The sequence below is a fragment of the Mytilus trossulus genome, unplaced genomic scaffold, assembly GCF_036588685.1.
Source record: "Mytilus trossulus isolate FHL-02 unplaced genomic scaffold, PNRI_Mtr1.1.1.hap1 h1tg000396l__unscaffolded, whole genome shotgun sequence".
NCBI classification, from domain to species: Eukaryota; Metazoa; Mollusca; class Bivalvia; order Mytilida; family Mytilidae; genus Mytilus; species Mytilus trossulus.
In genome coordinates, this window is record NW_026963346.1 from 314,920 (window position 1) to 335,687 (window position 20,768).

General features: G+C 33.4%; 1 protein-coding gene across 1 annotated transcript in view; it reads left to right on the plus strand.

Moving 5' to 3' along the window:
• Nucleotides 1-4,113, plus strand: part of LOC134702070 (uncharacterized) — a 252,744-nt gene extending 248,631 nt beyond the window's left edge. Inside the window, exons 10-12 of the mRNA XM_063563166.1 lie at nt 36-307; nt 1,003-1,030; nt 3,054-4,113. Coding sequence (XP_063419236.1) covers nt 36-307; nt 1,003-1,030; nt 3,054-3,595 — 842 coding nt within the window. The 3' untranslated portion in view covers nt 3,596-4,113. The remainder of the gene's footprint in view (nt 1-35; nt 308-1,002; nt 1,031-3,053) is intronic.
• The last annotated feature ends 16,655 nt before the right edge of the window (nt 4,114-20,768 follow it).

Genomic DNA, 20,768 nt, shown 5'->3' on the forward strand with positions numbered 1-20,768 from the left:
GAAGGTAAAGATCATGTTTGCAATGTGTATTTCAGGTTTAAGCAATGACGCTTTAAACAAGACACCAAGTGATATTGAACTGTTGCGTTTCTCAAACCACTGTGAATCAAATCAAATGCATGAATTAGTTACACATCTTGGAATGCTTAGGAAATGGAAAGATATCGAATACAATCATCCTAAAGATATAGAGGTTGCCAAATTTTTGCTGTTATCAAAATGGAAAGAGATGAAAGCTAAATCCAATTTCAAAACTTTGTCAGACGCTCTGATAAGAATGGGTTTATCAACCCATGTGTTGTGTCAAGTAAGTTTGTTCATAGTTTTTGATGAAAAGTGTTTTGTTATCATGGTTATATTATCCTTTGACGACAAATGTACTGAAATTTCCCAATCAATAATTATAAGACACCAGGATTTTAATCAAAGTAAAGAAAAATAAAAGGAAGAAAAAAGATGAAAGTGAAACAGCAGTTCTTAACAATTGTAACACTACACAAATAATCAAAGTACAAGCAAACAACAAGAACCCATCATAACACTAATGGTTATCTCTAGTCCACTGAAATGGTGAGACGGTCCAATTATTCAGTTGACTTGTGTCGTCTTTCTAATGAAACAAATACAAAGAGCAACAAAATGTTAACCATTGAACGCACAATTTGAGAGTTAAAGAATTCTTGGAAATCTAATATATTGAAATTGATGAATAGGAATTAGAAAAGGAAGGAAGTGCTGCTAAAAAAGACCAAACTCATTGGTTGTCAATCTGACTTATGTAGAAAAAGTTGTATTTTAGCATTATGATATCAATTTTTGCCTTTCAAACAAGCTAACAAAGTGTCCATTTCATAAGAACTCTGTCGTATATCAAGATTTATGAAATATATTGACTTTTCCTGTTTTTTTCAGTAACTATATAACATCAAATATTGTTGTCAATAGGATTTTAATCTTTGTTTTGTAAAAACATGAAAGCAAATATTTAATTTTTGTTTGCAGGTAAGAAGAATCATCTTAGCAGAAACAGGTAAGTAATATTTTATTCTCGAGTTTAGCTGATATCTTAAACATATTAAAAAAATACATGTTAAAAGTTAATAGAAACAATAAAACAAAGGATCAGCAAGATCTACAATTAAGTCAATATGGTGGAAATCGTCCGACAACTGTTTATTTGCCTAATTTTGCTTTGATAACATTTTATATCGTCTTTTGGCGTTTTGTCTTTAAAAATTATAATAGATATATAGATAGATAGAAACTCAAAGAAGCAACACGAGATCTAATCACAAGTCTTTGGATGACAATAAAGTTAGTAGACTGTCATTTATAAAGGCAGTGCTTTAAGGCCTGACTTTCAAGTCATGAGGTACATCTTTTCATACGCAACGTCCGACTAATCTATGTAGGGGGTCTTTTGGCCAGAAATAGATCCGGAAATGTTCAATTTTCTCCTCTTTTTTTTATGGTATGATATGGTTTTTGTTTCTATCATTTACATTGGGGAATAAAGAAACGATCAGTGTGTATTGTTCGTTTTAAAAAAACAAACTATCATTATTTGTATTCCTGTTCGGAAAGAGGTCGGGTCAATTTCGAGTGTTATCTGACATCTTGAGATTTTTTAATTAGTTTAGACGTTGATATAACAATGAAAGGTCGACTGAACATGATTAATATTGCATCTTCTATAATTCAAAGCGGAATTCCGTTTATGAACGAGAAACCGTTAAGCGTTTTCAATTTCGCTATTAGTTATGTATGTTGTCTACGTATTATCCTGGTTCCCAGTACTAAGTTCCAGGCATTTATAGCTATTGGATATATGTGTAACATTATGATCGGGTACCAGTTCCTTTATTAAAAACTCCTTTTTCATTCATACCGATAGATTACTTTATCATGTTTATACTGAAAATAATTTTGCTTGGATTTAGAAACATACCTGCCAACTTTTCAAAATGCACATGGGGGTTTTACGTGAAAGATGGTTCTTATAGTCCTAAAAAACCTTCAAGGGGGCCTTCAAATATATTCTAATGTGTTTTTTTGGCTTCTTCCTGACTTAACAAGCTTATAGCCATTGTTAAATTAATTGTTTTCTTTAAAATAGTGGACAAAATTGCTCTTACAAAATTTCCATTTGGGAGCCTCCATGGGGGAAATCCTCCGCAAATACTGACAGTTGGCAGGTATGAAGAAAAAGTATGGTCATCAAAAGAGTTGACATGTTACTATGTACATAATGTCATTTACCATTATGTTACTTGATGTTCTTGCAATACACACAGTACGGAGACTAGTCAATCTTTGTGAACTATTTTTCATAGGATGGGAGTCATTGAATATGCGTATACAATTCATAATTAAAAATAGTCTATTTATATTAAAAAGGAAAAGTTCTTATATGTCTTTAAAATGCATTTCATGGCGAGGTACAGAAAATATACTGTAAACAGTAGACTATAGATATAGGTGAACTAGGTACAAGAGAACTCTAAATCTTAAATACTACAAACCACCTCTGTTCTATGGAAGATAATGATATAACTGGACTAGGAATACACACAACCTGTAATTAACTGCCTTTTGCAGCGCTTTCATGCTTTGATTATAGAAGTGATAGCCCTTATATTTCGATTGTTTTTCCTCTTGTGTGTTTTGAGCAAACACCTAAACAGTAGAGAGAAAATAAACGGACTAAATGATCAGGAAAATAAAATCAACAAAACAGTTGTGTGTCATGAATTCTATTCTTGTCTACAATGTTGGAGAGTGTCCTTTGTTAAATAATCATAAAGAGCAAAGTAAGCTTACACAGGCTCTTTAGAGCCTCCAGATTGGTTTGCATTGCTATGAACCTGATATCGTGATAGACACAATTAACACGGCATTCCATCTATTTACCGGGATATAGGATTAGTCGTCAGAGTGCAAACATTAAAAACAAGGTACTACTTATCTCATAGAATTCACATTTTAACAGATTAATGAACTTGACAGTATTTTAAAGTTCTTATTTTTTGTTATTAAATGAGTTAATATTTCAGATATTCCAGACGATTACTTGGATTTTATTCCAACAGATGAGATTTTAGATGCATTAGCGCCCCTGATTGGTCACGTTTTTCTTCAACTCGGCACTGAAATTGGGCTATCAATTCCTGACCTGGAAAATATACAGAGTAATAATCCGTTTGACTTAGCAGAACAGAATAGAGTCGTATTATTTAGGTGGAAAGAAGACCAACTAGTAGTCAAACCAACAATACGGGTCCTAATTCAGGCTTTATTTAACATTGGGAGAGGTGCACGTTGTTTAGAAGAAGTTTTAAAGAATATTGAATTGAACACTCTTATAGTTTCACAACAGTCGAGAAGTAAAGGGGCAATTCCAAAGAAACCAAAAATAAAATTAGAACAGAAAACACAGAATCAGGGAGAGTCACAGATTGATATGAACACCCTGACAGTCTCACAACAATCGACAAAAAAGGGTTCATTTCAAAGAGAACCAAAAATCAGATCAGAACAGAAACCACGGAGTCAGCAAAGTAATGTGCGTAAACTAGCTGCATTGTTTGAAAAATAAGTTATGCATTTAGTTGTAGCTTCTGTATTTCATTTGTTTCATATTTTTTCATGTGTTAGCAAGGTCTGTTAGCAAGCAGTCACAATTTCCCTTTGATATCATTCACCTCTCTCATATTATTTATTTCATAAGCATTCAACAAATCCATAACCTGTTATTTTTTTTATTTTTTTTTTTATACCAGCCAACATGATTATTATCATACAAATACCTGAATAAATTTGTTTTTGGTGAATTGTTTTATCATAATGAGGCTAGTTAATTTTCTAAAAAGAAATTGTTTTATATTAATACCATAGTGTGGACTTTTTATAGCTGACAATGGGATGCACCTTGTTAATACAGCTGTTTCTCAAACCACATCACTTTTAGGAAATATTTAATATTCATAGATAATTTGTGTTGTACTGGTTCCCAGATATCATCTCTTTCTATCATCTTATAGGTCTGTGTTTTAACCTTTGAATAAAATAGTAGTGCATATCAACTTTCAATTCTAAGGTATAACTTTTTGCGAAAACAATGAAAAGTGGCAAACTTTTAGGAAATATCATTGTCTATATTTGCAGAAATGCTACCCTGATGGGTTGCTTTCAATAATAAATTTGTATAAATATAAGAACTGACTCATTACAAATTGATGCCTTTAGGAAAATAATTTATTTTAAAATCTTCATAAACACTTATGCTACGTCGAACAGCTACACATATAAGTATCCAAGGACCTCTAATCAAGTTTGATACCAGTCGAACCTAAAACCATTCAATATACAAACAGCTACACATGTAAGTGACATAAAACCTCCAATCAAATTAGATACCAGACGAGCATAAAACCATTTAATGTACAATCAACTCTACATGTAAGTATCCTGGGGTCTCCAATCAAATTTGATACTAGTCGAGTCTTTAAGCATCAAATGTACAATCAGCTACACATGTAGGAATCCTGGGGCCTCCAATCCAATTTGATACCAGCGGTCTAGCCTAAAACCATGCAATGTATGAACAGCTACACATGAAAGTATCCTGGGACCTCCAATCAAATCTGATACCAGTCGAGCCTAAAACCACTCAATATACAAACAGCTACACATGTTAATACCCTGGGCCTCCAATCAAATTTGATACTAGATGAGCCTTAAAGCATCCAATGTACAAACAGCTACACATGAAAGTACCCTGGGGCCTCCAATCAAATCTGATACTAATCTGAGACTCATTTAAGATTGATGCATTTAGTAAAACAATTTATTTTAAATCTTTAAAAACACTTATGCTACGTCAAACAGCTACACATATAAGTATCCAAGGACCTCCAATCAAGTTTGATACCAGCTGAGACTGAAACCATTCAATGTACAATCAACTCTAAATGTAAGTATCCTGGGGTCTCCAATCAAATTTGATACTTTTCCAGTCTTTAACCATCAAATGTACAGACAGCTACACATGAAAGTATCCTAGGACCTATATTCAAATCTCATACCAGTCGAGACTAAACCATTCAAAGTACAAACAGCTGCACATAACAGTATCCTGGGACTTCAAATCAAATATGATACCAGACGAGCCTTAAACCATTCAATGTACAAACAGCTCTACATGTAAGTATCCTAGGGTCTACAATCAAATTTGATACCAGTCGAACTTAAAACCATTCAATATACAAACAGCTACACATGTAAGTGACATAAAACCTCCAATCAAATATGATACCAGACGAGCATAAAACCATTTAATGTACAATCAACTCTACATGCAAGTATCCTGGGGTCTCCAATCAAATTTGATACTAGTCGAGTCTTTAAGCATCAAATGTACAATCAGCTACACATGTAGGAATCCTGGGACCTCCAATCCAATTTGATACCAGCGGTCTAGCCTAAAATTATCCAATGTACAAACAGCTACAAATGTAAGTATCCTGGGACCTCCAATCAAATCTGATACCAGTCGAGCCTAAAACCACTCAATGTACAAACAGCTACACATGTTAATACCCTGGGCATCCAATCAAATTTGATACTAGATGAGCCTTAAAGCATCCAATGTACAAACAGCTACACATGAAAGTACCCTGGGGCCTCCAATCAAATTTGATACTAATCTGGGACTTATTTAAGATTGATGCATTTACTAAAACAATTTATTTTAAAATCTTAAAAAACACTTATGCTACGTCAAACAGCTACACATATAAGTATCCAAGGACCTCCAAATAAAATTAGATCCCAGTTGAGCCTAAATTCATTTAATGTACAAACAGCTATACATGTAAGTATTAAACTTCAAGATTATAAAAAAACGTGTTTTTTTCTAAAGTGAACATTGATTGGTTAAATATTTGTCAGTGTGTTTGAATTTGTTTGTCAGCTTTTTGGTCATGAATGTTTGTCTCTAATATTTAATTAACTGTTCATTTGTATTCAGATATCGCAGATCATTCGTTCATTGTGTAATCATACGTTTTTTGATTGAGATAAGTCTGCAAATTGATATTTTATCGTATGTTTTTCTATGTTGTGATGTTATGCCATTGTTTCAGAAAAAGGGAGAAGGTTTGGATCCATTAAAACGTTTAATCCCGCTGCAAATGTTTGCACCTGTCCTAAGTCAGGAATCTGATGTACAGTAGTTGTCGTTTGTTTATGTCATATCTACGTGTTTCTCGTTTTGTTTATATAGATTAGACCGTTGGTTTTCCCGTTTGAATGGTTTTACAGTAGTAATTTTGGGGCCCTTTATAGCTTGTTGTTCGGTGTGAGCCAAGGCTCCGTGTTGAAGGCCGTACTTTAACCTATAATGGTTTACTTTTTAAATTATTATTTGGATGGAGAGTTGTCTCATTGGCACTCAACCACATCTTCCTATATCTAAGTATCCTAGGGCCTCCAATCAAATTTTATTCTAGTCGACCCTAAAACCATTCAATGTACAAACAGCTACACATGAAAGTATCCTGGTTCCTCTAATCAAATATCATACCAATCGAGCCTTAAGGGCATACGATACAGTTACAGGGAAGGTAATGACGTTGCTAACGTAATTTGTTATTTTCGCGACGTCAAACTGTGACATATCGGGAAAAGATGCATTTTTCGACTGATTTTTATCATTCAAACTGATTTAATTTGAAAACGAGTTCATGGACCCCTATTTTTCAAAACGGTATTTTGTTTCATTTTGCAGGGAGATGATGTGACCCAAATTTTATAAAACTGTAAATAGAGGATTTTTTAAAATTTTGATAAACATTCAGTAAAAAATGACGTTTTTTCCTCAATTCATGAACATTAGATAAATATGAGTTATTTCTGAATAAAAAAATGCATATTTTTTATGACATTTATCAAATACAGAAATTACCGATTATTTAACAAAAAACAATTTATGTTTATCTTTTATAACAAAAAAGTTATGTCTATCTTTCGAAAAAGAATTTACAGCCACAAATCTGAATTTTGAGCAAATATACAAAATTTCGACCTCATTTTACTCAAAAAGTAGCACATGGAGGTATATTTTTTATTGCACATTTGATTGAATCAGGTAAAAATTAGCCTTTATGCAAATTTTCACGAACTTGTAAATACAGGTTCAAAACTGTATCGTATGCCCTTAAACCATTCAATGTACAAACAGCTACACATGTTAATACCCTGTGCCTCCAATCACATAAAATACTAGATGAGCCTTCAAGCATCCAATGAACAAACAGCTACACATTAAAGTTCCCTAGGCCTCCAAAAAAATCTGATACTAATCTGGGACTTATTTAAGATTGATGCATTTAGTAAAACAATTTATTTTAAAATCTTTAAAAACACTTATGCTACGTCAAACAGCTACACATAATATATAAGTATCCAAGGACCTCTAATCAAGTTTGATACCAGTTGAGACTAAAATCATTCAATGTACAAACAGCTACACATAAAAGTATCCTAGGACCTATAATCAAATCTGATACCAGTCGAGACTAAAACCATTCAATGTACAAACAGCTACACATGTAAGTATCCTAGGGCCTCCAATCAAATTTTATTCTAGTCGAGCCTAAAACCATTCAATGTACAAACAGTTACACATGAAAGTATCCTGGGACCTCAAATCACATTTGATACTAGTCGAGCCTAAAACCATTCAATGTACAAACAGCTACACATGAAAGTATCCTAGGGTCTCCAATCAAATTTTATACAAGGCGAGCCTTAAATCATTCAATGTACAAACAGCTACACATCAAAGTATCCTGGGCCTCCAATCAAATTTGATGCCAGACTAGTCTTAAAGCATCCTATGTACAAACAGCTACACGTTAAAGAACTCTGGTGCTTCCAATCAGATTTTGACCTAGTGGAGTCTTTAACCATCAAATGCACAATCAGCTACACATGTAGGAATCCTTGGGCCTCATCAAATTTGATACCAGTTGCGCATCAAACCATCCAATGTACAAACAGCTACACACATGATACACGTAAGTATCCTGGGGTCTCCAATCAAATTTTATACTACGCGAGCCTAAAATCATTCAATGTACAAACAGCTATACATGAAAATATCCTAGAACCTCTAATCAAATTTGATACCAGACGAGCCGTTAAACATTCAATGTACAATCAGCTACTTATTTAGGTATCCAAGAGCCTCCAATCAGATTTAATACCAATCCAGCCTAACACCATTCAATGTACAAACAGCTACACATAAAAGTATCTTGAGACCTCCAATCAAATTTGAAACCAAACGAGCTGTAAACCATTCAATGTACAATCAGCTACGCATGAAGGTATCCTAGAGCCTCCAATCAAATTTGATACCAATTGAGCCTACAACCATTTAATGTACAATCAGCTACACATAAAAGTATCCTGAGACCTCCAATTAAATTTGATACCAATCGAGCCTTAAACAATCCAATGAACGAACAGCTGCACATGTTAATACCCTGGGCCTCCAATCAATTTGATACCAGACGAGCCTTAAACCATTCAATGTACAATCAACTACGCATGTAGGTATCCTAGAGCCTCCAATCAAATTTGATTCTAGACGAGCCTAAAACCATCCAATGTACAATCAGCTTTACATGTCAATATCCTGGTTTCTCCTAAAAAAATCGATACCGGTCGAGCCTTAAACCTTCCAATGTACAATCAGCTTTACATAAAAGTATCCTGAGACCTCCAATCAAATTTGATACTACTCGAGCCTTAAACAATCCAATGAACGAACATCTGCACATGTTAATACCCTGGGCCTTCAATCAAATTTGATACCAGACGAGTCATAAAGCATCCAATGTACAATCAGCTCTACATGTAAGTACCCTTGAGCCTCCTATCAATTTGATACCAGACGAGCCTCAAACCATTCAATGTACAATCAACTACGCATGTAGGTATCCTAGAGCCTCCAATCAAATTTGATTCTAGACGAGCCTAAAACCATCCAATGTACAATCAGCTTTACATGTAAATATCCCGGTTTCTCCTAAAAAAATCGATACCAGTCGAGCCTTTAACCTTCCAATATACAATCAGCTTTACATGTAAGTATCCTGGTTCCTCCTTTAAAATTCGATACCAGTCGAGCCTTAAACCTTCCAATATACAATCAGCTTTACATGTAAGTATCATAGTTCCTCCTAAAAAAATCGATATAAGTTGAGCCTTAAACCTTCCAATGTGCAATCAGCTATATTTGTAAGATTGCTGTTTATAATGAGCGCTTTCCAAAAAAAATTTAGTTGAATAGTAATGGTGACCATTTATTTTCAAAGGATATGGCTTGACTATATAGTATTTTATTTTATTTAAGGATTTTGTTTATTTCTTATGCATGAATTGTCCCTGCTTATTGTTAAACAATCATTATTTAGTACATGAAGATGTCACATATTCACACAATATGTGTGTTCTTTCAATCTTTTTACAGATATCTTTAAAGAACTGTACGTTTACTTTGGAATTTTTCATATAATTAATATGTCAAAGGGTCATACCTTTTAAAATAGTTCTGACTTTCGAACTTGTCCGAGATATTAATGAATAGTAAGGTGACCATACATTTTCAAGGGACTATATGTAAAATAAGACGATAAGCATTGATTTTCGAATTTGTCCGAGACATTGCTGAAATAATCCCTTGATATCAATTTCACAAGAATTTTGGCAAAATCGTACACTTGATAGTGCTCACAATGTAATTTTGTACTTAATTGCAATTTTAAAGGGATATGTCTTGTTTTAAGAATAGCTGATTGACACTGATTTTCAAGCTTGTCCAAGAGGCACAAATTGTACATGTGAGATGGCTTACAAAGCCAAATGTAAATATGATTTTTAACCTATAATTATGTTTAAATATGATTTGTACCATATGATTATAATTGTATATGATTTTTGTCGAGCCTTCAACTTTAGTCGAAAAAGCGAGACTAAGCGATCCTACATTCCGTCGTCGTCGGTGTCGTCGTCGGCGGCGGCGTCCACAAATATTCACTCTGTGGTTAAAGTTTTTGAAATTTTAATAACTTTCCTAAACCATACTGGATTTCTACCAAACTTGGACAGAAGCTTGTTTATGATCATAAGATAGTATCCAGAAGTAAATTTTGTAAAATGAAAAATCAATTTTTTCCATATTTTACTTTAAATGGACTTTTTTTTTGCCAGGAAACAACACATTGACTCTGTGGTTAAATATAAAAAAAAATTGATAACTTTCTTATACTATTTTTTATTTGTAACAAACTAAGACAGAAGCTTGTTTATGATCAAAAGCTAGTAAATGTACAGTAACTAGAAGGAAATTTTGTTAATATTTTGTACCTGTGTATCTGTATTTTACTTATAAATGGACTTTTTTCTTCCAGTTAACATAACATCCAGTCTGCAGTTAAAGTTTTTAAAACATTTATTAGATTCATAAACTATCCAGGATTTTTTACCAAACTTGGACAGAAGCTTCCTACAATCCAATCATGGTATCAAGCAGAATATTTTTATTGATTTTTTCCCTCATTTTTGTTGATCCTGCAAAATTTACAGCAAAAGTAGGCGAGACACTGGGTTCCGCGGAACCCTTACAAATTTTTACCATATAATAATGTTTATATATAGCATTGTTACCGTATTTGTATGTTTATATATGATTTTTAACCTACAATTATGTATATATATGATTTTTACCATATGATAATGTTTGTATAAAGTAAAATCACAAAAATACTGAACTCAGAGGAAAATCAATTTGGAAAGTCCATAATCACATGGCAAAATCAAAAAACAAAACGCATCAAAAACGAATGGACAAGAACTGTCATATTACTGACTTGGTACAGGCATTTTCATGTATATCAGTTTTAACATACAGTTATATGTAAATATGATGTTTAACCTATTATTGAATTTTAAGTATGATTTTTACAATATGATTATAAATATATATGATTTTTACCAAATTATTCTGTTTATACATGTTATATAAGTTTTAAGATAAAATTATGTGTATATTTGATATTTACCTTATAATCATATTAAAATATATAATTTTCTTCTTACTATGTACATATTATGATTCCTATAGTCTCTTAATTAATTTGGTTATTATCATGATTATATCATGTATATTGCCTAATGAGATTTTGTTAAGTAGACGAGATTGACCTTAAAAAAGATCGTATTGACTCTTGTTGTCCGAAAATAAGGAGATCGACATATTTTGACTTTACTGGCTGCCTTAGTTTTGGATTAGTTTAAATTACAAAACTTCAATATGAGACTGAAAAGATGTATATATTTGTTAGGATAAAAAAAAATGACCTGGCAAGGCCATGCATGTATAGTATTTCAGAATTTCTCTCCGAAACAAAATAGGCAGTTAAAAATAATCTATCCACTGTTAGTCCGGCGGCTTTGTGAAAAATTGTGCACAAACTGTTACAAGCATGAAATTTGGCATAGACCTTCCTCAACTATTATTCTTTTATTTCAGATAGGGAGGCATTTGAAAAAAATGTCTCACTTCCGGTAAAATCCAAAATGGCGGACGTCATACTTAAATCAGCCCAATATCGAAGGCTAGCGTGTAAAAATGTCCTATTATCATGCTACTATCATAATATTTGGTACAGACCTTTGTGTTTTACTACTTTTGGATAAATTGAATAGATTAGATGTCTTTAGAAACCCCACTTCCGGTTAAAATCCAATATGGCGGACATTGTACTTAAATAAGCTTATTTTTTAGGGAGGGTAATTAAAATGTGTTTCAATGTATTGCTACTATAATTACATTGTGTATGAACCTTTCTTTGGTGCTTCTGATGGAGACAAGTATAAGACTTATGTCTTAAAAACCCTTACTTCCGGAAGTATCCAAAATGGCGGATAGAGAAATATCATTTTTTTATTCAAATTTTCAACTTTTTCTAAAATGTAAAGAAAATGAATTTATTTTGTGCTGATCATTAAACTTTTGGCTTGAAGTTATACCCAAAACCACTTATTCTAGCATGTTGTAAATGCTAAGATATTGACACTTCCGGTAAAAATATGACGTAAATTTTAAAGATGAGTCCTCAATTTATTTCTTCGATGTAGAGTTTTGGATAGATTGATTTAAACAAAATAAAATCACTATAGTACTAAAAAATATTTAAAATTACTACTATTTGGCCAAGAATACATGCTTATTCACAGTCACCACCACATGCACACAAGGCAGTGCACGGGGTACCCGATTTTCCACATTAAAAATAACCGCGGCATCCTTTCTTACATCCATAATGTACAAGCTTCTGAAAAAATGATGAGGTCTCAGAAAGAGTTTTTTTTAAAAGGAACCCTCTTTGTTCCTTCGCAATCCATTAGTGACAAGACTAGTAGGTAGCATAAGAGTCAATCCAAAGATCGTCCCATAAACACCTGCATTAGTATATTACTCGTTTTACATGCTTGAAAAGACTAGAACAAGTCGTGGGAAAAGCCTCACTTAAAATGAGTTTTCCCTTTTGTGCAAAAATTGACTTTCTTGCTTCGTTAATCATGTTAGATCTGATAAGTTTGTACAGTACAACCCGGTGATTTAGGCTGATTAATCATCATTCTTTATGCTAAAATCACATCTTCAAATACCATCAATGTCTCCAACGCAGTCTTTTTTTTTTCCTTTTTCAAGCAAAGAGAGAACAGTATCACAACCCATTATAAGGTATGGGTCAGAAATAAAAGTGTGTGATCACTCATTGCCTTGTGCATTTGAAAGGCCATTGATAGATATTAATCAAATGATTTTTGCCTCCCCAAATACAATCCATAGTTCGTCGGCCCCTATGTCACGGAATAGCGAAATAGTATTGACAGCATCATCAGTGACTGTTAATCATGACTCGTTTAAGTGCGCGTTTCACTGCATCAGACACATGCACCTAATTTAAGTGTCAGTCTCTTTATGTGAACATGGTGCTACACTTAAAATACATCACGTGGTGAATAAGATAGAATATCCTGAGCATTTGTTGCTACAACTACCATACTCATTAAAGACTTATTCCACTCTTGTTACAGTCTCAATGTATTTTATTAAGGTAAGGACATAATATCCAATCATCATACTCGGTAGGAAACACCTTGAAACTGTAACAACAGTGGATGTAGTGTTTGATGTGAACATAGACAATACTGGTAGATTGAAAGCTGCTAAAAGAAGCAAGGGCAACATTTAGGAGAAAGGGAATACACAGACGAACCCAGGATTAAAAACATCCTCAAAATTGGGAAAGTTTCCTGGAAATGACGACAGTAAAAAAGAACTTTTAAGTTTTCATTCATGGGAGCTTGCTCAATACAATTTTGAGTACAATGTAGTTGAAGCAACAAATGCTCAGGATGTTCAGTGTTATCCACCACTTGATGATGTTTCAAGTTTAGCCCCATGTTTACATGGAGAGACTAACACTAGAATCAAGATAGATGTGTCTGATGCAGTGAAACATAGACTTAACTGAGTCATGACTCAAACAGTCGATACTGATGTCATTGCTGTTTCGCTATTCCGTGACATAGGGGCAGACAAACTTTGGTTTGCATTTGGAAGGGGAAAAGTATAAGATATATATCAATCAATGACCTTTCAAATGCACTAGGCATTAAAAGATAACACGTTTGCTGGAGAAGGCACTGCATTGGTGACATTAATGGAGTTTGAAGATGTGACTATAGCATTTAGAATGATGATTGACCAATTTATGGATGTGAGAAACAATACCACAGTCTTTGTAAATGTTGGAAATCAGCTCTCCGATTGTGAATTGCTGCCTACTGAGTATGCTGATTGGGTATTATGTCCTTACCTAAATAAAATACCTTGAAACTGAAATACGAGTGGATGAAGTCATTTTTTGAGGCCTCATCATTTTGTCAAAAGCTTATACATTGTGGATGTAAGAAAGGATACCGCGGTTATTTTTAATGTGGAAAATCGGGTACCCCGTGCACTGCGATGTGTGCATGTCATGGTGACTGTGAATAAATAGGTATTCTTGGCCAAATAGTAATAATTTTAAATAATTTTTAGTACTATAATAGTGATTTTATTTTGTTTTAATCAATCTATCCAAAACTCTACATCGAAGAAATAGATTGAGGACTCATCTTTGAAATTTACGTCATATTTTTAACCGGAAGTGTCAACTTTATATCTAAATATTTACAACATGCTAGAATAAGTGGTTTTGAGGATAATTTGAAGCCAAAAGTTTAATGACCAGCTCAAAATAAAATCATCTTTACATTTTGAAAAAAATGAAAATTTGAATAAAAAATTGATATTTCTCTGTCCGCCATTTTGGATATTACCGGATGAAGGGGTTTTTAAGACATATGTCTTATGCATTGTATCCATCAGAAACATCAAAGAAAGGTTCATACACAATGTAATGATAGTAGCAATAGGTTAAAACACATTTCAGTTACCCTACCTAAAAAAAATAAGCTTATTTAAGTACAATGTCAGCCATATTGGATTTTAACCGGAAGTGGGGTTTCTGAAGACATCTTATCTATTTAATTTATCCAAAAGTAGTAAAAAACAAAGGTCTGTACCAAATATTATGATAGAAGCATGAAAATAACACATGTTTACACGCTAGCCTTCGATATTGGGCTGATTTTAGTATGACGTCCGCCATTTTGGATTTTACCGGAAGTGAGACATTTTTTTCAAATGCCTCCCTATCTGAAATAAAAGAGTAATAGTTGAGGAAGGTCTATGCCAAATTTCATGCTTGTAACAGGATGTGCACAATTCGTCTGAAATATGCTTGTAGCCGCCGGATCTTAAATTTACGTATTTAAAGCAATAGAAAGTTTTAGCATCAAAAGTCTACATGATTATTGATTTAAACTGAAAATTCGCCTTTCAAATCATTTAATGTTTCACATATTATACTTGGATACAACGTAAAATCATTTCCTAAAATTTGAAGTAGGATCTGCTCGTCTTTCCAGTGGTTCTCACGTCAGCTATGACGATCACTTGGCGTCCGTTGTGTGGTCGTCTGTTAACAATTTACTTATTTAACATAATATATGCCACTTGTGGAGTAGAAGCTACTCGTCTTTATATGTCATCTCAGTTCAGCTGTTATCACTTGGCGTCCGTTGTGTTGTCGTCTGTTAACATTTTACTTATTAGGCAGTTAAGCTGCCTCATGCGAGCACCCTAGATTTGTGTTCTACCCAATAAATGCTGAAATATGTGACATTGTTATTATCTAGCTGGATGTTATGTTATTTATAACTAATTGGACAGTTTTTTCATACTTTTAATTCTTGATTACAAAAAATATGATCAGAAAAACCTTAAATGATCGTCGATTTATCCAAAAGTTTTAAAGTTGCACATAGGAAGTAGGGCACATTAGAAATCTTTATGTAGTTTATTATCCCCTGAGATTTTGGCTAAGCTGTCAAAGAACAAATGTATGAAATGTTTAATCGCCGAAAATCTCTAAAGACAAGTAGTTTAGATTTCCCAAATGTCATAAGTCATAGGAATATTGTTTGTTCTTCAATACGTAGTCAACTACGTCAGTAGTCTTAAAATAAGTTCCACTGTTCATGCTGTTGGCGGCAATTTTAAATTATAAGACGAATTTTTTGTATCTTTTCAATTTGGAGGCAGGGGTTCAAATTAGCGGTTGTCCGAGGTCTGCGACCTTCCACTTTTGCAGTCGGAATTCGATTTGGTTTCTAGCTACGATCGACATGCCCGACTTAAGAGGAAATAAAAAAATAACTTTGCAAACCTTTTTACCAAAGTCTCCTAATAAACGATCTCAAAACTTGTTTTTAGCATTATTATTCATGACAGCGATGTTCATTTTGTTCAACCGCTACCATTATACAGAAAATTGTTGACAAATAATGTGTAAATTCGAGTAAAATCGTATCTGACAAAAACAACATTGAAAACAAAATGGCTGACATGAGAAGAAAATTATAATATCGGATCTGATTCCGGAAGCGGATATGGGTAATTCCGGGTTTTGGCGATCTTTGAACTTTTAAAAAAATCAGACAGATGACAAAATACATCTTTGCATGGTAATTAAATATAAACACTAGAATTGAAAACCAAAAGATATATGCAAAAGAATGAAAAAACAGAAAATATTTTGTACTGAAACTCAAAATTACTTTTTGACAAATTTTAATGTCAAAATCCAATACAATGTGAGTCTTTGTGACAGCTGGGAACAGTATATCTATCAATATATATATATATAGTCCTGGTGACAGTATACATTTTCTTTACCAGTTATAAATGTTGGTAAAGCAAGTTAGATGCTTTTAAAGTGTAAACATATAACTGCAATTTCAATGGGTATTTTTTTTCCTCAATTTTGATGGGTCAGTTAAAATAGCTGGAAGTTTCTTATTTTATACATATAGTGCAACTAGATTATATGATACCTGAATGTAAGCAAATCATATGATATGTATGTGGAGTCCTTTGGGGCACTCTACCCCCTCCTGTTTGATAACTTTGAAATGGATGAGATCCCCACCTCTCAACCATATACATTCATGTATGCGACTATATAACTAATCAAATGAATTATAGGTGAAGTCCCTAGGGTCACCCACCACCTCCTGCTTTAGAACTTGGAAACAGTCGAGATCCTCACCCCTCAACCATATTTATTCATGTATGGGACAATATAACCAATCAAATGAAATACAGGAGGAGTCCTTGGGGTCACCCCACCCCTAAACCATATATATTCATGTATGAGACAATATAATAAATTAAATGAAATATAGGGGTAGTCCCTGTGGGTCATCTGTGACCCCTCCTGTTTGAGAACTTGGAAACGGCCGAGATCCCCACCCCTAAACCATATATATTCATGTATGGGACAATATAACAAATCATATGAAATATAGGTGGAGTTCGTGGGGCCACTCTACCCCTTCCTGTTTGAGAATTTTAAAACGGTTGAGATCCCCACCCTCAAACCATATATATTCATGTATGGGACAATATAACAAATCATATGAAATATAGGTGGAGTTCGTGGGGCCACTCTACCCCTTCCTGTTTGAGAATTTTAAAACGGTTGAGATCCCCACCCACAAACCATATATATTCATGTATTGGACGATATAACAAAGCAAATGAATTATAGGGGGAGTCCCTAGGGTCACTGCACCCTCATGATTACACATATCACGTGTGAGTTACGCTTATCATGTGATACAGGTTTTATCAAATGCAGATTATTCTGGGTATCGTATTTTCCACCAAACAATCGTACCTCTAACTGCTCTATTTGAAAGAGAGACCAACAAATAAGCAATGCATATGATTTGTTTTATAGTTATCAAAGGTACCATGATTATAATTTAGCACGCCAGACGCGCGTTTCATCTACATAAGAGGGACAAAATTACAAGTGGACGTGGCCGGGTATTTGTACATTCCAAAAACAAAACGACACTAGAATCATATCTGAGAGTACTCGCAGTTAACTGACAGCTGGTTCAAAGCCACTATATATATAGCTAACAACTAATAAAAAAAATCATGCATCTAAGACAAAATTATTAATCCGTACACATCCAACATCCAATCGATTTAGTGTAACGACGTCATAAACAGAGAAAAACATGACCTTGTGCAATATAAAAAAGAAGATGTGGTATGATCATGATGATTGCCAATGAGACAACTATCCACAAAAGACAAAAAAAACATTAACAACTATAGGTCACCGTACGGCCTTCAACAATGAGCAAAGCCCATACCGCATAGTCAGCTATAAAAGGCCCCGATAAGACAATGTAAAACAATTCAAACGAGAAAACTAACGGCCTTATTTATGTAAAAAAATGAACGAAAAACAAATATGTAACAGATAAACAAAGGACAACCACTGAATTACAGGCTCCTGAAATGCGACAGGCACATACAGAAATAATGTGGCGGGGTTAAACATGTTAACTGGATCCCAACCCTCCCCCTAACCTGGGACAGTGGTATAACAGTACAAAATAAGAACGAACTATGAAAATCAGTTGAAAAAGGCTTAACTCATCAGATAGACAAAAAATACAAGTGGACGTGACCGGGTACTTATACATCCCGACACAAAAAGACACAATGAACAGATCCGAGAGTACTCGCAGTTATCTGACAGCTAGTTCAAAGCCACTAACAACTAATGAAAAAATCATGCCTCTAAGCAATGCCAAGATACAGGTATCGTCAGATTGTAGATTCATGAATGTGTATAAGTATATAAGATACTAGTAATATCTAGTTTGCTTTTAAGACTGTTTGAAATAGCTAAGAACTGCTCGAATACAGATCAATGAATTGACTGAACTTCTGGATTTGTCAAAGATAAATAGTGTTTAATTGTTATATTAAGAACCGAAAAATATCAAACATATTTCTCTTAGTGAAAATAGTTTATATTACATAAAACGTCAGCGATTATTTGATTGGATTAATTGCAGATATCCTATATGAGGTCACATGTTCTGGTTTACGTCTTAAATCAGACATTTTGTAGTATATGTAGGCTTCAGAAGGCAATAACAGAGAAGCAATGATACAAAAGAGACATTCAAAATCATTAGTCGAAAATAAACTAATAACACGATGATTTGAACTGAAAATGTGTTTTAAACAACCCTCATTGTCAATTTCTTGATGTAAATAAAGGCAACATTAGTATTCCGCTTAAGATTTTAGGGGGACTTTTTTTCTCATTTTGGTCTATTATGAAGAGTTGTCTCATTAGCAATTTTACCACATCTTTAAATTTTTAATTAACTTTATGTGTTGTATACCTTATATCAACTTTGATAGAATAGATGCATTCAACATACATCCAATTGTTTTCATTATTGTGTGTGTGGGGGGGGGGGGGTCCGCTAACTATACAACACGTTTTTACCTTCCATATATAAGTAAACGCCTGTACAACGCCAAGATATGACAGTTGTTTTCCATTCAACAGAAGTATTTGTGCTTTTCATTTTGCCATGTTATAAAAGACTGTCCGTTTTGTCTTTGTCTAGCCTTTAGTTATTCATCTATATAACTGAAAATAAAGTTAAAGGATCCTGCCTACTTCTTTTCTTTTCCCCTTGCAAGTTTTGCATTTTGTTATCGAAATCATATATTTAGTTGTCAAGAAGAAAATTTACATAACGAAAAGCAACACATTAAAGTCGCAACATCACTGCATTAAGCTAGATACTGTGATATGAGAAATGAGTCAGCAGATACCCGGTATAAAAAGAATGCACACACAAGATGTCATTGTGTTGGTTTATCGAAATACCTTGCAATTATAAAAATATCTATGTCTAATAATTTCAGTTCAAAACGTTTGAAGACATTTCATTTATTTGCATAATATGTTTACTGTTTTATATGTTGTATTATATAAAGAATAAAACACAATTTTTAAATCTTCTCGCGTCTGAAGCGCTTTTCTGAATTTAAGGTCACCGGGAAAGCTCAACGCCGGATATATGAAAACAGAAGCTGTTTATATACCAAAAAGTTAGAAGACCAACATGATAGAAAAATCATACATACAAAAAAGTCAAATCGGAGGTCAATTTAAAATCGCATATAGCAAAATAATTTAACAATCTTACAAAAGGCTTCCCGATGAAAATTTCACCCACGTAAACAAAAAATTATCGAAGGTATGGTTTGCCGGCCTGGATGGTCGAGAGACCCGCGGTAGCTCGCCTGCGTCTAACGTGCGGCTTCCCGATGAAAATTTCACCCTCGTAAAATTTTTTTACCGATGGTATAGTTTGACGGCCTAGATGGTCGAGAGACCCGCGGTAGCCTGTCCGCGTCTAACGTGCGATTAACGAAAATAATGCTAATTTTCAAACTGATTTTTTGGAAAAATATAAAAAATATGCTTTGGGAGTTTGCAAAAAGGTTTTAGCTGTAGTTTAATTAAATGATAGATTTTATTGATTAAATGCAACATAAGGTTAACACATCAATATAGAAAAAGGCGTAAACAATTTCCATACATAAAACAAGCATTGACTAAGTATTTACTGCATTCCGTATCATCAACAAATACAGGAATGGATGACTATTTTATCAGTGCTTTAAGAGACATTATTGACGAAACTAAAGTAAGTTTTAATCTATCTTACAACTCTAAAAAAAAATGTGTGTATCATAGAAAAATCAACATAAATATATCTTTATACTTTTGTTATCTTTAATTAATGATATACAATTTATAAACATTGCTCTTGTTTATTTTTCGACTAGATCAAGATATTGAAAATGTCCAAGTAATGTCTCTAAATTATAACATGTTTTAACCAACATATGTTCAATCATCTCTATATTAAAGTCATATAATTGTAAGTATTGATAGCTTGGCGATTAAGTTGTTTAAGTTGCGACGAAAAGTGTAAAAGTCAATACTCAATCTTGTTAATTAGCTGCTTCGTTAGACGACTTCTTATAAAACATTATACCTAATCTGAATATTACAAGGTTTATATATTTACATTCTATCGCATGACATTGATACGTTCAAACGTTTTTATTTCAATCTATATTTATAAACACTGGGAAATAAAGTAATTAATCTTTATAATTG